Genomic DNA, 16,413 nt, shown 5'->3' with positions numbered 1-16,413 from the left:
CTGGAGCCCGTCGGGCACGCTTTGGGGCTCCCGGACCTGGACTTCCAGACCCGCGACAGCTTGAGCTGCGCGAAGGAGGCCCGCACCCACCCTGGCTTCCAATCCAGGAGCCTAAACCGACTCTTCAGAAAGAAGTGCTGGGAAAGCTGGGGCCCAAAATGAGAGAACACGTGACCAATCCAGCCCTCGCTTCTTCACGTGGCCGTCCTGCGCTTTCTTTGGAATGGAGTCACTGCAAATTAGGCCATCCTCCGAGGTGTCCGGAAATTGTGACAGTGTGTTCAGGGTCCACAGACTCTCAAAGAGGTGCAGCGCTGACCATCCTGAGAGGCCCGACCCCAGAAGCCGGTCCTCACCAGCCAGAACCAATGCGCAGACAACTAGGAGAGAATGGAACCCTATACATAAAAACGCATCAACGAACAACAAAACCTCAAGAAAAAAAAATGAGACACCAAATAACCAGAGAATTGAATTGGAAAAAAGTTTTTAAACCTGTCCCGCTCTCCAAACGAGCCTAGGCAGATGGATTCATGGAGATTTTTCTCCAAATTTCAAAGAATGAAAAAGCCCCCTCCCTTTTTTAAGCATCCTTTCAGGGAACAGGAAAGGTAGGAAAGCCCCACCCCCACCCCGCCCCCACTCATTCCATGACACAATGTTTACACCCAGACAAGAAAAAGTGGTCAGAAGTTTGGGACTCACGTTACTTAGGACCACAGATGCCAGAACCATCAGCACAGACTTACCAAATCGAATACATCAGCGTGTTTTTAAAATGCACCCCAACCAAGGAGGAGTTACCCCAGAAAAATACAAGAGCGGTCTAACATTAGAAAAATATCTGCGTAATTCAACGCACGGAAAAAGTGAACGAGAAAAACAAAGCCGTCCTCGGAATAGACACAGAAACACACCAACACACTCGGTAATTCACCGGGAAACACTCAGCCCACGAGGAGTAAAGGGCATCCTCCCAAGTTCACAGCTGAAGCCAGACTTGGTGGTGAAAACGTCAGAGCCAGGGCAACCAACGCACCTGGAACAGAAGGCTTGGCCTTGAACCCTTAGGTCTGGCTGCCACCAGCTGCAGGTGGGTGTTCAAGTTTAAGTATCATTAAAGATTCAGTTCCTGGGTCTCACAGGCCGTATTTCAAGTGCTGAACAGCCCTTTGGGGCTACCGTCCTGGACCACTCCGTCACAGGACCGTTCGATCAGATAGTGCTAGTCTAGCCAATGGGTAAAAAACAAACACCCAGAAAATGAAATGAGGCGTAAGAACTGAAAAGAAAATATGCTTCCCCAATCATACTGTCCGAAGAGAACATGTAAAGGGATCTGCGTGTTAAGGGGGATTAGCAACATCGCTATGCACATGCTCAGAATGACAACTGTCACACTGACTTTTACCAGGTGCACTGTGCCAAGGGCTCTGGTCACTCTGATGTGCGTTACAATGTAATTCTTATGACAGCAGCTAAGAACACTTGCGCAGGGTGACTAAGTCTCTTGCCCAGAGTCCCAGAGCCAGGCCGGGATGAAAACCTCAGGCCGACCGGCTGGCGCTGGCCCTTCCACACTATGCTCTTCTGTCTCCATGTCCTTCCAGCACACCCACTTTGAGGACGTAATAGGGGGACAAAGGACGTCCGGAAAAGATGTCTTTACGAGAGCGGTACCACTTTTAAAAGAAACGAGGCAAGACAGCTCCTTACCTTGGAGGAAGTCCTGGCTGCCAGCCCACCCGCGCTGTCTGACCAGGGTGGACGATGGCCGCAGGCTCCAGCGGGGGGCGCATGGGGCGCTGGGACTGCAGCGGTACCCGCTGGATTTCACCTGGGCCTTTCCCTCCTTCCAGAGGGCGACCTGGAGCCTCATCTCCATCCAGCACGGTCTCGGTCTCGTTATGCCCTTAGCGACTCAGTGACGGCGCGTCTGCCTCGAAGCGCCAGCTGTCCCAAGTGCCGAAGATCCCTCCAGCCCCTGACCTCCATCTCTGTACCGAAGCCCTTTCTGACGCCTTGGAGAAGCCCCGCCCACATTCTGAGTCGGGGTCAAAGGCTTCTTCTGCTTTCCGACTGGCCGCCTGGCTAGCTGCTTCCAGGGGGTTGAAGGTGTGCAGTTCAACAGCTTGCGTTTTGGAAAGTGTAAAGGACGGCCCATACATCCCTCTGATACTCTTATGCCCAGGGCTCACTTCATCTTTAATGGGAACTCTTCCAGCCATCTGCTCCCAGACTGGAGCGTTCTTACTGAAGCCATAGAAGCCAGGGGGCGCTTCGCGGTCAGGGCCCTGGAGTGAGAACAGGCAGCAGAAGTGTGAGGAGCGGCTGCTGAGATTCCCTTCCAGGCACCAAAACACCCTGGGGGGAACCTACCGGGCAGTGCCCACAGGTGGCTGCCTCTTCTCCTGCTCAGAAGCTAATTAGCAGCCCCCCCTGAGGACAGGCCACATGAGGACAGAGAGACGTGGCCACCCACCTGCCAGACGGAGAGGCCTCACCCAAAACCACAGGTTTGCTGCCACCTTAATCTTGCACTTCCAGCCTCCGTAACCACGAGCAAATAATTGTCTGTTGTTTCAGCCACCGGCCTGTGGAGCTATGTCGCACCCTGAGTAAACTAGGCACAGCTGGCTCTTGGGCAAGATGGGGTGAGGGCCCCTCACCCCCATGCCCTCAGAAATCCGTGTTTAAATTTTGACTCTACCCTCGATCCTCCAAATTCCGGGATTCCACCAACTGCAGGAGGAGAACGGCACTTTTGACCCCTGGTTGGGAGTCGGCAGTTGGGGACGTGAAAATACTGTTTTCCGTCCGTGGTTGGTTGAATCGACAGATGCGAACCCGTGGCTACAATGGGCCAGCTGTGTTTGTTTACTGAAAAGAATCCCCGAATAAGTGGACAGCAGTTCAAGCCCATGCCGTTCAAGGGCCGGCTGCATTTACACAGCTTCAGAGGGTTTTAAGCTGGGCCCATGAACAGAACTGTGTTTCAATAAAACTTCTAAATAATAAAGACAGTCTCCACAGTGAGACATCTCACAACTCCATCAACATCCAATCTTACTGCCCCAAACACCCAAAGCACCAGGACTTCACTAAATACAGACTTGGGAAGAATTAATCAAGCCGGGACCAAGATTTTAGGGATACAGAAGTAAAATAGCCATATGAAAATAAACATTTGGGACAGCTTTCCTTCGCATAGTATTTCTACACAGGCTTTCTGCATCAAGTTTATTACTGTATCACCTTCAATAGAGAAACAATGAAAGCGATCTTAATTATGCTGGCATTAAAATTAGGATTAAGTCCTGGCTGGTGTGTTTCAGTGGGTTGGAACGCTGACCTAGAAATCAAAGGGTTGTGGGTTTGATATCTGATCATGTTTCTCTCTTACCGCACTGGGTTTTTGGTTCTGCCCCCCGCCTGCCCTCTCTCAAAGCAAGATTAAAAAGATTTTTAAAAAAGATTAAAAGGACAATGTAATGCCAGAGGAAAATATTCATATAACACATTAAGTTTAGAAACTCACCAAGATTCACAACTGAAGATAGGGCATGATTCTAAATTATGGTGTGTGGTGGAGAAAGCTCAGCTAAGAGTTTGGGAGGTGGTAAAACACTTTTCCTTTCTTTTTCTTCTCTGTGCATTTCCCCCCATTCCTCATAACTACTTTATTCACTCGGCCAACAGTGCCCGTGCCAGGCTCAGCAGCAGGCCCTGGCCTCATGGAACTTACCTTTTAGTTGGAGGGGACGTAACATTAACAAGATCATGCCAGTAGAGAAAGATGGCACATCAGATGATTAGTGCTCCGCGAAAACTACAGCGGAGAAAGAATACAATCGATGCTGCTCGAGCTTTTTGGCCCCGGGGGTGAGCTTCTCATCCAGGGCAAGCAAGTGACAGACTGAAAGGGCGGGACGCGCCGGCCCAGCAGGCGGCGCTGCAGCCCCGCCGCGCCATGGGGACACGTGACCCGGGCCGGAGGCGGGGCCGAGCGGGCAGCGGAGTTGGCTCCGCCCTTTCCCTTCAGACAGGCCGGCGGAGCCGACAACCAAACGGACGTCTTCTGAGCGTCGCGGGGCGGGGCAGGGCGGGAGAGAGCGGGCTGGGCCTCGGGCGCGCGGCCTCCGGCGCCAGCCGCCGCCGCGTTGGTTTTTCGGTTGCTGGGCGCCGTGGCGGAGCGGCCTGCGGTCGGGCCGAGAGTTGGGAGCAATGGCGACCTTTGTGAGCGAGCTGGAGGCGGCTAAGAAGAACCTGAGCGAGGCTCTGGGGGACAACGTGAAACAGTAAGAGCCCGCGGCGCAGCCCGAGCCTCCGCGCGTGGCTCTCCGGCCTTGGGCCGCCCGAGGACACCCCCGCCTCCGGGAGCTGGGCAGCCTGGCGTCGCGGATGGTGGGGCCTCTGCGCTGGGCGGGCCCCCTGGCCTGTCGTGCTGCAGATCAGGCCTCCCTGCCTCTCTGGGGACCCGGGCTTCTCCCTGGGTGGGGCAGGAAGAGCGCGTTTCATCCCTGGGACCCCCTGAGCGGGAGCAAGCCCGGTGCGAGGTGCGCGGCGCCCCAGGAGGGCTTCCTGGAGGAGGAGGCTTTGCGCTCGGGTGGGCGCGGGCGCAGTCGAGAAGAGCAGGGGCGGCAATTTCGGGAGGCACACAGACCCTCCGGTTGAATAATAGCAGCGGACACTTACGGAACACCTTTCAAGCACTCTGAATGCACTGTGTCATCACACCTCATGACAGAGATGTGCGCAAGGTGCAATTATTCCCATTTGATGGATAAGAAGACGGACACTAGGGAGAGTAAAACGTCCTTCCCTGGGAGTTGGAGCAGGTGAGGTGAACTTGGGAAGGAAGCAAGGCCTGTGGTTCTTAGTCCTGTGTCTACCTCTGCAGATACTGGGCCAACTTGAAGCTGTGGTTCAAGCAGAAGATAAGCAAAGAAGAGTTTGACCTCGAGGCTCACAGACTTCTCACCCAGGACAATGGTAAAACAGTCCCCTGGGGATTGCTGTGCTGTTCTGGAGTTTTCCCAGATTTGCAGTCATTAAAGGCTTTTCACTTAAAAAGTAAATAAAAGTTTGGTTTTAGTGGTGTATATGACGTGGGTATTTAAAATTGCGTGTAAAAATGGCAGAACAGGGGCTAGCCAACACCCTGAGAGGCAGGGCTGAAACGGTGGTGTCCTTGTGACGTAAGTATTTTCTGTGTGACCTGTGGCACTCTTCTGTTTCAGTCCATTCGCACAACGAGTTCCTCCTGGCGATCCTCACTCGGTGTCAGATCTTGGTGTCCGCTCCAGGTAAGGGGGGCAGCAACACTGGCAGGACCTCGGGCAGCAAAGCCCCGAAGCAGTGGGCTTCGGCTTCCTGGAACACACCTGTGTTTGTAAGCACGATATTCTTTGAAGGGCTCAAAGGAAATGTTGCTATATCGTTGCACATTCTTTGACAGAAGTAACACACTGGTGTTTGCAAGTGCAACGTTCTTTGAAGGGCTTGGAGAAAATGTAGGTGCATGTTCTTGTATAAAACCTTGTTAAAGCAGGCCATCTCCCTGAACTCATGCTGACTTTTGGTCTTGACTCCCCACCCATCTGGATTTGAGATACTGAAGTCCTGAGAGGTGGGGAAGGGCTGGGTGTCGGGAGGGGTTTTGTACGTGGAGGGAGTGGAAACCTGGGCTTCCAGGTGTGTTCTCCAGTGAGATGTCAGCACCTGGGAGGTAGGTGAGAGCTCCTGCCTGTGTGTTTGGCAGATGATTAAGGGGAAGCAAAAGGTCGTGGATGGCAGCCTGTTAGGAGAAGGGAGGAAGCTCGGGATTCAGTCTATCGCGTCAGCCTAAATAGGTGTAGATAGACAGAAACCCCCACCCTAGGGTCCCTGATTCTTTGGAGCTTAAATGGTACAAGCCACCTCTATCAACCATTTCTCAAAAACAAATAATTAAAAACTTGCCCCATGATAAAACTTATCCGGGGCTCTTGTTAAACAGTGGATTCAGAGTACTCCCTGCTGTAGATTAAGTTGAATTTTTTTTTAAGATTTTATCTATTTATTTATATGTAGAGGGGAAGGAGAGAGGGAGAGAAACATCAATGTATGGTTGCTTTTTCGTGCATCCCCTGCTGGTAGTTGGCCTGCAAGGAACCAGCCTGCAACCCAGGCATGTGTCCTGACTGGGAATCGAACCGCAATCCTCTGGTTCGCAGGCCCGTGCTCAATCCACTGAGCTCTGCCAGCCAGGGCTGAATTTTTTTTTAAAAAGGGGTTTATGGTGTTTCTGATGATCATTTCTTAAAAGCCCACATTCCCCTAAAAACGGCTGGTATTTTGGGTCATCCCTCTCTGCTAGCCTGTGTTGCATAATAAAGAGTTGAGAGAAGGTCTCCCCGGGCCGGTTCCTCACTCCCAGAAGTCCCCGTGGGTGGGTCCCTCACCCGCACCTGCCCACACCTCCCCGCACCAACCCTCACTGCCCAGGGTCCACGGTGTCAGGTTCCCTGAGTTCTGTTCCCCTTGAATGGGTCAGAGAAGCCAACCAGTGCGAGGGGCAGATCAGACTTCCCAGGCAGGCGTTTTCTGAAGTGCCACGCGCCCAAAAGACACGTGACCGGAAGTAAAAGCCCTGCTTGATGGGTGTCAAGAGAACTGGGTTCGAGTTGAGCTTAGAGAAAGGAGTGAATTATCAGGTGGTTTTAAGCTTTAATTTATAAAATAGAGACAGTACCATCGACCCTACAGGGCTTTTTTTTTTTAAGCTGGCTGATTTTATTTGAACAAAGCCTTTGATACTGGTGAATGTCATTATTGGTTATTTTTAAATACATGAAGAAACATTTAACTCAACATTGTTTCTCCATCGACATCCAAAGTGTCTTTTCTCAAAACGGAATTATTGAATGTAGGCCGGCATGCTGCCGGGCTTAGAACCATGGCCGGTGGGCAGGAAAGGTGATTTTAATAATAATATTTGCTGAGTGACTGGACACTGCCGGATGTCACACTGGTCCTCACAACACCCTTCCAGGGAGGCATCCGCCTCTCTTTGTGGAGTAGGGACCGGACTTCAGAGAAAACAAAGGGGAAAAACGGAAACACCCGAGGCCGTCTGTCTGTCCAGCAAGCCCCAGGGTGGGCTCTCAGCGGGAGCCCAGCTACCGCCGGGAAGCTCTGCTTGTCGTCTCGTGGTCCTCACCCATGTGGCTGGCCAAGTGTCCCCTGAGGGCCAGCTCCATTGCTCCGGAGCAGGTCTCTGTGGGAAACCCTTTAAGGCCGGCAGACCCGCCCCCACCCCTCGTGCCGGAGGGTCTGGGTGCCTGAGACCCCTGCAGTGGTGAGCAGGAAGAACTGACTTCCCACGGAGAAAACTGGGGAACTTGGAGTGTTTTTCAAAAATCTCATCATTCTGCAAACATCAAAATGGAAACAGTAAAAAAAAAAAAAAAAAATCGAAACAGTATTTTGCTAGGATGATGGGTGTTTGGGTTTTTTTTTCTGTGTTTCTTAAAAATATTTTGGGGGGTATTTTTTCAAGAGAACTATAGTGGACTCGTACTACTTTGNTCCCAGGCAGGCGTTTTCTGAAGTGCCACGCGCCCAAAAGACACGTGACCGGAAGTAAAAGCCCTGCTTGATGGGTGTCGAGAACTGGGTTCGAGTTGAGCTTAGAGAAAGGAGTGAATTATCAGGTGGTTTTAAGCTTTAATTTATAAAATAGAGACAGTACCATCGACCCTACAGGGCTTTTTTTTTTTAAGCTGGCTGATTTTATTTGAACAAAGCCTTTGATACTGGTGAATGTCATTATTGGTTATTTTTAAATACATGAAGAAACATTTAACTCAACATTGTTTCTCCATCGACATCCAAAGTGTCTTTTCTCAAAACGGAATTATTGAATGTAGGCCGGCATGCTGCCGGGCTTAGAACCATGGCCGGGGGGCAGGAAAGGTGATTTTAATAATAATATTTGCTGAGTGACTGGACACTGCCGGATGTCACACTGGTCCTCACAACACCCTTCCAGGGAGGCATCCGCCTCTCTTTGTGGAGTAGGGACCAGACTTCAGAGAAAACAAAGGGGAAAAACGGAAACACCAGAGGCCGTCTGTCTGTCCAGCAAGCCCCAGGGTGGGCTCTCAGCCGGAGCCCAGCTACCACCGGGAAGCTCTGCTTGTCGTCTCTGGTGGTCCTCACCCATGTGGCTGGCCAAGTGTCCCCTGATGGCCAGCTCTATTCCTCCGGAGCAGGTCTCTGTGGGAAACCCTTTAAGGCCGGCAGACCCGCCCCCACCCCTCGTGCCGGAGGGTCTGGGTGCCTGAGACCCTTGCAGTGGTGAGCAGGAAGAACTGACTTCCCACGGAGAAAACTGGGGAACTTGGAGTGTTTTTAAAAAATCTCATCATTCTGCAAACATCAAAATGGAAACAGTAAAAAAAAAAAAAAAAAATCGAAACAGTATGTTGCTAGGATGATGGGTGTTTGGGTTTTTTTTTCTGTGTTTCTTAAAAATATTTTGGGGGGTATTTTTTCAAGAAAACTATAGTGGACTCGTACTACTTTGATTTTTTCTTCCGTTAACACTAAACTGTATGTTCAGGGTTAACAGAAGGTCTTATAAAGAAAAGCTTTTTCCCACCGACACTTGTTCTCAGAGGCCACCACGTCCATCCTTTTGTGCTTCTGGGGTCCAGCTGGCTCCTTGCACACCGCCGGCCGGAGCAAAAGCAGGTTGGCAGGGTGTCCCCGTGGAAAATAACGCCATCGGTCAATAATAATACACGGATGAGCTCGTGGTTTGTGCCCTCACGGCTGCCGGCCTGCTTTCGCGCCCCAGCCCCCCCCCCCCCCCCCCCCCCCCCCGCCACCCNTTTCGCCCCCCCCCCCCCCCCCCCCCCGCATGCTCAACTCTCTCCACGCAGCCGTTTGGGAAGGTTTATGTCTCACCACGCCGCGTTTTGTGAGGTTTCCTCAACTCTCCTGTTCAGCCTTCCTGTCCTTTGTGTCTTTACTTCCGCAGCTCCCTCAGAATCTCCTTTCGTTTTATCCATGTGTCTTCTCCGCCGTCTGAGGTCAGCGGCTGGGAATGACTCAGGTCCCCTGTGTGGTCTGGGTTCTTTACCGCTGGGACCTCTGTTTTCATTTGCTTAGCTTGGTCTTGCCTAAGGTGCTACAGGTTATTGTTAGAAGTCTGGAGGTTCACCGGGAAGAGTGACCTTCTCCTTGGGGTGGCAAGAGGGCCGCTGCTAAACTGGGGCCCCTTGGATGCCAGCCCAGCTGCCTCAGTGAGCCCCAGGCACGTGGTTCCTTTAACCGCAGTCCATGCACGGGAGGGCGGCAGCGAACAGGCCTGGCACCCCCCCCCCCCCCCGCCGGCGGAGTGCCTGAGGTCACAGATGGCCCGCTGGGTCAGTGGCTGCTGAACAGGCCACCCTGCCCATCTGCTTTGTGGGAGCCCATCCTCAGGGGAGAGAAGGGGCGTGTTTACAGAGCCCTCCCTGTGCCCCCGACACTCACTTTCTCCGAATCCATGTCCCCCCGGGTCTCTCCTGGGCAGGGGGCTCCCCCGCCTCCCGGGCCAGCCCGCCGCGAGGCCCAGTGTGTCGGTTCTCCAGCGCGGGTCGTGGCCGGCACCCGTCCTGGAAATGTGTAGAGGGCCGTCTAGTCCGCCACTCACTGTCCCCGTCACCTCTGCCAGGCGCACCCCTCACTTTCCCTACCGACATCTCTAGCAGTGTCCTGAGGACAGAGGAGGGCAGTGCGCCGGGTTCACCGAGCTGGGGAAAACTGTGGACGGAATAGACTTGGTTGGGAGAAGTAGGGACGCTCGGAACTTAAGTACCTGTTATTTATTTACACTACTTGAGCATGACATGCCTTTTACAGCCCCCCCTGAAAACACACAGTGGTGACCGGTTACCTGTGCTCTCTCTCACGCTTTTGCTTTCTGTCCCCAGAGGGGGCCGGCTCTCTGCCCTGGCCGGGGACCCCCGCAGCCAAACCTGGGAAACCGAAGGGGAGGAAGAAGCTGTCGTCTGTTCGCCAGAAATTTGATGTAGGTTTGCTCTTCGGTGGCTCTTGGTAAAGGCTGGTTTGCATTTTTAAATGGTCATGAAGTTACTGGTAATAGAGTCGGGGAGAAAAGGGGGCGTCATGTTGCGGGGAAGCTGTTACTCTCGGAAGTCGGTGAGGTGCCTGCATTGTTTTTTGGCATAAGCATCAATATTATCATGAGTACCTAATGATTTTGCAGTGACTCAATGGCTGTGCCTCTGTCCTTTCTCCCCTGAAATATTTTTCTGGAGCGACTTATGTCCTTGGGGCCGGGGGACCTGCTGTCCCCTGCTCGCCCTGTGGGCTGGAGCCTTCGGGGCTCAGCAGAGAAGCCCCAGAGGCATTTGGCTGTACAATTTGTGCATGTTTCAAAGTTACTCACTTCTTCCAGTTTCTAACTAGGGAACAAAGTTCCTTCCAAATACCCCTTTTATAGACTTTGACTGGGCATGGCTAGCTTTGTGGGTTAGCGTCAACAAACACGTATCTCTACCTTTCTGTGTTTTATGTCGTTAATATTCAATCTGGTGGGCACTGGTCCCCTTGGTCCAAACAGACCTGTTTTTTTGTAAAAATGTGGTTTTTTACCTGGAAAATGGAAAAACATACAGGTATTGCTTTTGTAATAATGCAGACCTCAGACATTCCTGCTACCGTGGGCTGGGCTTCAGCTAAAGCTGCTGGGGGCCAAGCCCCCCACAGAGGACGGGAGATAGAATGGGCTCTCTGAAGCTCCCAGGGGGAGGCGGAGGTTTTATGAGCAGGAAAAGATAGTAAAAAAGGGTTTATAAGTTAGAATGACGACGCCTTGGAAGGAAAACTGCTACTGTAGTAGACAATAGCATCTCAGCCACCACCGCATGGCGTCGGCCTGGCACATCGGCTGTTGCGTCTTGGGGCCAGTGAGCCAGGGGCCAGGGCTTCCCCAAAGGGCTGATGACACGTTCAGAACCTCCCTCCCTGAAGTGTACTCGACATGTTCCTGCTTGTTTGAAAATAGTTTTCATCCTCCTCCTCCTCCTCTTTCGTGGTTATTTTTAGCAGAGAGCCGTCTCTTCAGTGATCACAGAGATGTCAGAGATTAGGATGTCAGAATACTGCCCCCCCCGCCCAAAACATGTCTCCATCGTCCCCCGGGGACACGTGTGACTCGGTGACCCTGCACACGCCACTGCTGTCTTGTTCTTCTAACCCCTGCCCAGCCCGGCGCGTCCCCCACCTCGCCCCCCCGATGGGTGACCCTGAAACCCTGCCTCTCTCAGCACAGGTTCCAGCCTCAGAACCCCCTCTCGGGGGCCCAGCAGTTCGTGGCGAAGGACCCCCAAGATGACGATGACTTGAAGCTCTGCTCCCACACCATGATGCTGCCCACGCGGGGCCAGCTGGAGGGCAGGATGATCGTGACGGCCTACGAGCACGGCCTGGACAACGTCACCGAGGAGGCCGTGTCGGCCGTGGTCTACGCCGTGGAGGTCGGTGCGCAGAGGCGGAGCGCCAGCGTGTGTGTGTGGTCGGACGTGGGTGCTGAAAGAAAAGCCCCCGGAAGTCACTCTGACCCCAGAGTTGTCATCAGGCACCTTGGTTTCTTCAAGCTTAGGTTTGGTCTGATGTGTGCCTTGTCACCCAGGGTAGAACCCAAGATTGAGGCTCCTAAGAATGAACATCTCGGGGTGCAGCCGCGCCCTGGCACTTGGAGAGCGGCAGACTGGGCGTCTGCGCGGTGGGCTCTGGGCTCAGCACACTCGTGTTCGCCGCTCCGTGTTTCCATGTAGTCGTTGGACAGAAGACCTGTGTCTGCAGGCACGGGTGCTCCGGGGCCACGGGGTCCCCCTCCCTCAGCTGCACCTCCAAGATCCTAAGTTACAAACCTCACGTGACTTCTGCGTGTGGAAGTCACACTGCGTGCCATGAAGTCCTGTGGGGAAGACACCCTCACTGGGGTGACGGAGACGCCACCCCTGGTCCCAGGCCGACAGTGGCTGGGACTGAGTCTGCTGTCCCCTTTGCCGGCCCTCCCTCACGTGCTTGGCGGCCACCAAGGCGAAGGGATGTTGAGGCCTGTAGTTTCGTTTCTGTCCTATGAGTCCCCGTCCACGGGCTTGTGGGAGAGCCACAGGGAAGAACTTCGGTGGGTGGCGCACCACAACCAGTAAATCCTAGGTCTCGAAACTTTCTGTCCCGTTTTAAAGGTTTGCCCTTTTCTTAGAAAATTATTCCCCTATTTTTATGCTTTTATTTCAAGCTATCTGAAAATCCTTTTTGAGAGACAGGAGCCAGTTTTGAGACATGAAACCTTTTCAAATGTCCTGTAGGACAAGCTCATCTTAAATAGAACAGGGGGAAGCAGCACGCCTTCCTACCCGCTGGCGCCCCCTCCTGGCTCTGGCTCCAGCTCCCCGGGGACCTTCGCACGGTCCCAGGTGCCGGCCTGTCCCCATCTCCAGCCACTAAATGCCAGGGGCCACAAGTGGGTTAGTGGAAGGGTTAGGATTTGCTTTTAAGCGGGACTTCATGCTATTTTTCTTGTTTCTACAGAACCACCTAAAAGACATACTGGCCTCAGTTGTGTCGAGAAGGAAGGCCTACCGGTTGCGGGACGGCCACTTCAAGTACGCCTTCGGCAGCAGCGTGACCCCGCAGCCCTACCTGAAGAACAGCGTGGTGGTCTACAACAGCCTGATAGAAAGGTACAGGGGTCTGCGGTGGGCACCCGTCCATCCGGGGCAGCCGCACTGCCCCAGGAAGCCAGCCACTGTGAAGGCTTGGGCTTTGGATTTGGGGAGCCTGGGGTACCCCTGCGAGAGGTGCTTTGTCTGGTCCCGCACCCATGCCTCAGGTGGTCACTGGTGGGTTGTGGCGCCCTTCCTGTCGGAAGTAAAGCCACAGAATTCGGCTGCTGCAAGTGGTTTGAATGAGGTGCTCTCAGTGGGAAGTGCTGCGGTGGGTTGTTGGGTGGGGGCGGGGCTTCTTGGTGGGCGGGGCGTTAGCCTGGAGGAGTGGCCTGACCCCGTGGCACCACCTGGCTCCTGGCAGCGGCTGGGCAGATCCAGGCCGGCCCCCCGCCTGGCCCTGCCCCCCCAGCTGCCCTGTCTGAGAGGATCCGGGACACCTGCACCCCTGTGCCCACCCCACCACTTCCCAGAATATTTTGTCCAAATTTTAAGCCTCTGGGGAAGAAAAGTAACGGGAGTTTGCTGGTGGAAGCCAAAGTGACTACATTTCCCCACATGCTGGACCCGGGGTGTCTGATTACGGGGACAGGGAGACAGGGTCCAGGAGACAGTGCGGGAGGGGTGCTGGTGAAGAGTGACAGGCAGGGGCCTGGGAGGCTGAGCAGTGGATGGAGGGACGTGTTGACTCCCCAGGGCCCGCAGCTGGGGCCAGCACCCATTGGCCCTCCCCAACCCGGGCTCACCGTGTAGGTTACACAGGTGAGGCCTTAGTCTCCGTCTCCTGCGGGCCTGTGTGTCTGGAGCATTTGTTCTCGTTTGTAAGTCATTCTTGCAGAGAACAATGAACCAAGAAAGGGGGCTCCCTGTCAGGGTGGAATCTGGGGACAGAGTCCCCAACCTGCTGCGTCTGGGCACCGAGGTGCGTCCCCTCCTCAGTGTGGCTGCCCCTGCTCTGCGACCCTCCCGGTCATGCAGGTTCTGTCCCGTGTGAAAGCACAGGAACCTGGCCCACCTCCCCACAGAGTGTGTCTGGGGCCCATGTCGGGAACTGGCCAGACCCCGGTTCCTTCCCCAACCCTGCATTTGTGCCCATGGCCCCTCGTGTGAGGGCCGTGTCTTCTGGCGTCTTCTGGCGTCTTCTCTGTGATTCTGTAGGTTCGGTACCAGCCACCTTCCTTCTCACCGTGGTTTGCAGTTTTCCTGAGTTAAGGTCCACGACACTTTTCCAGGCAGAAGCATTTCCAGGGCGGGTCTGGCTGCGTGTGCTGAGTGTAGTAGATGCTTTCACATGGTGGAGGGAGGGGGTCAATAGTCACCCCACATTTCCTTTCCTGCCTGACGGATGGGCTGCCTTTGAAAGTGAAAACCCCAGACTCCCTTTCCACACCAGCTAAAGAACATACGGGTCCCTGCTTCCCTGGAAGAGCTCCTTAATGAGTGAGTCCCCGTCTCCCTGTCCCGTTACTGGGGTGTCTCCTCCACATTCTCGCGACTGTTTCTGAAACACTCTGTGCTCAGCCCCCCAGCCTTCTCCGCTCCTTGCGCCGGCCAGAATCCAGCTTCCCACCCGCACCCCGACGACGCCGAGCAGCAGGCCGCGCTGCTGCTGGCCTGCTCGGGGGACACCCTCCCGGTGTCCCTGCCTCCGGTGAACATGTATGACCTTTTCGAAGCTTTGCAGGTAACTCTCGGCTCCTTCAGGAGCCGGCCCACTTCCTGGCCTTTTGTTTTCCGATTTGGACCATTTGCTGTCTATAACTCATTCAAACCCTGGGCCCAGGGGTCCCTTCTAATCCCCACCACCCCCACCCCACCCCCACCTCCCAGCGAGAGAAAGGAAAAAAGCGCCCTCGCTCCCTCATTCCTGTTTCAGAACCTGGGTGTTTCCTGGGTTCTCGTCAGCTGGTTTGGGATTCGCAGGGTGCTGGCTCCAGGGTCACGGGTTAGTGTGTCCTCTGGGCGAGGTCTGTGGCTCTGGAAGTGTGACTGAGGATGCGCCCCTGTCTGCCCCAGGTGCACCGGGAGGTCATCCCCACGCACACCGTGTACGCCCTCAACATCGAGAGGGTCATCACGAAGCTCTGGCACCCGAACCACGAGGAGCTGCAGCAGGACCGGGTGCACAGGCAGCGCCTGGCCGCCAAGGAGGGGCTGCTGCTGTGCTGAGCCCCGCCCACCGCACCGAGGACCGTCTGCACCCCCGACTGACGGGACCGTGCAAACAGGACTTTTCCTCCAGAGACGCGGCATGGAGCACACGTTGCGTTGCGTTGCATTGCAGCCGTGAAGCCGTGGCCACAATTCTGCGTGCTCAGGGGACCACATCTGTGTGCGCGAGTCCCCAGCAGAGCCTGCAGGGGGCGCTCTGCCCGAGGTGTCAGCAGGTGACGCCCTGGGACCACCTCATGAACTGTCTTCTCCTGACTCGCGTTTCCTTCCCGCGGTTGACGTGCCCGAGGACTGTGGTGGGCAGGTCCGCCTGTTTGTTATTCCTGTAGAATGTTCGAGTGCTCCACGTGGACAGGTTGCATTTCTGCGCAGTCTCCCCCCTGTTCCTGTGAAATGTGTCTCTGCCTATTCAGACGGTAAAGGGACAACAACTGGCGTTTGGCCGTGCTGCTGCGAACAGAGTCTGTCTACCACAGATGCCAGATGCGTTGCTTTTTCCCCGAGAGGGCTGCTGGTCATGCGGTCGGCCCTGAACAGTGCAGGCGTGAGGGATGCAGCCACAAATTCGCCTGTAATCTGTGACTCCCCAACACTGAGCTGTCCGGGACCCCCCACTGATGCCCACATCCGCAGGTGCCCCAGTCCCCGACATGACACGGTGTGGAAGAGTCTGGACTCCCACCTGCGGTCAGCAGTTCGGGCATTCACGGAAGGTCGGAGTGTACGCGCCACCGTTCCAACCCACGCTCGCTGGTCAGGGGTTGGCCGTGTTAGAATGGGACTCTGTGGGTTATTGGTGTATAAATAGGTACAGGTGGGTCGGTATGTGGGTCTGTGTATTCGATTCTGTACCTTAAACGTGACAAATAAACCTTTTGGGAGAAACTCGTTTAATAAACAGATAAGGGGTGTTGCTGTCCACAGAAACCTGCAAAGCCCTGTGCAGTGAGACTTCAGCAAGATGTTTCAAAAGAATGTTTTAGATGAGAAAGATGAAAAAGTATGTTCCAACTGAGGTAGGCCGTCTCTTCCTTCTGTGCTCTCTACAGAGTAAGACCACCAAGGAAAAGTAAGCCGCCGAGTTCCTGGTGGTCGCTGGCTCGACTCTGAAGGGCCCTCTGGACGTCAAGGTGGTGATGACCCAGCGGTCAGGGTTCGAGGAGTTTGAATCAGCACCTCACCAGATGCAGGGGTCTTGTTTGGACAACTCACACCCAGGCCTCGCGGCTAAGCATTCGAGACATTTCACACGCCCTGGGCACAGAGGCCGTGGGGGTCTCCAGGGCGGGCTCCACCCACATGCTAACAGCGAGGTGGGTTCCTCTCTAGGACCCGACCCGCATCCCTGTAGTCAGCCAGCCACCTGCTCCACGGGTCCACAGGACCCTGGTGGACTCCCTTCACCTCTCATTTGGGCCACACTCGAGGGCAGGGAGGTAGGAAGTATGACACGTGGGGCGGTTTCTGGAGAGCCCCTGAGAGGCTTGGTCACCTGTTCCAGCCAGGCTGGCGC

At 54.6% G+C, this 16,413-nt stretch overlaps 1 protein-coding gene across 2 annotated transcripts; it reads left to right on the top strand.

Moving 5' to 3' along the window:
* Window positions 1-4,129: 4,129 nt before the first annotated feature.
* On the top strand, window positions 4,130-15,785 carry TADA1 (transcriptional adaptor 1). Of its 2 annotated transcripts, XM_037035084.1 has the most exons (8): window positions 4,130-4,298; window positions 4,901-4,992; window positions 5,241-5,306; window positions 9,963-10,060; window positions 11,322-11,531; window positions 12,595-12,746; window positions 14,250-14,412; window positions 14,745-15,785. In XM_037035084.1, the coding sequence occupies exons 1-8, from the start codon at window positions 4,225-4,227 to the stop codon at window positions 14,895-14,897; spliced, it is 1,008 nt and encodes a 335-aa protein (XP_036890979.1). In that variant the 5' UTR covers window positions 4,130-4,224; the 3' UTR covers window positions 14,898-15,785. The 2 variants fall into 2 exon arrangements, with proteins under 2 accessions (XP_036890979.1, XP_036890980.1); XM_037035085.1 differs by lacking the exon at window positions 4,130-4,298 and having other exon boundaries at window positions 11,327-11,531.
* The last annotated feature ends 628 nt before the right edge of the window (window positions 15,786-16,413 follow it).

The sequence above is a fragment of the Sturnira hondurensis genome, unplaced genomic scaffold, assembly GCF_014824575.4.
Source record: "Sturnira hondurensis isolate 20B ecotype Veracruz unplaced genomic scaffold, ASM1482457v3 Scaffold0022215, whole genome shotgun sequence".
Taxonomy (NCBI): Eukaryota; Metazoa; Chordata; class Mammalia; order Chiroptera; family Phyllostomidae; genus Sturnira; species Sturnira hondurensis.
Note: the sequence above shows the minus strand (reverse complement) of the source record. Positions and strands in the feature narration are given on the sequence as shown.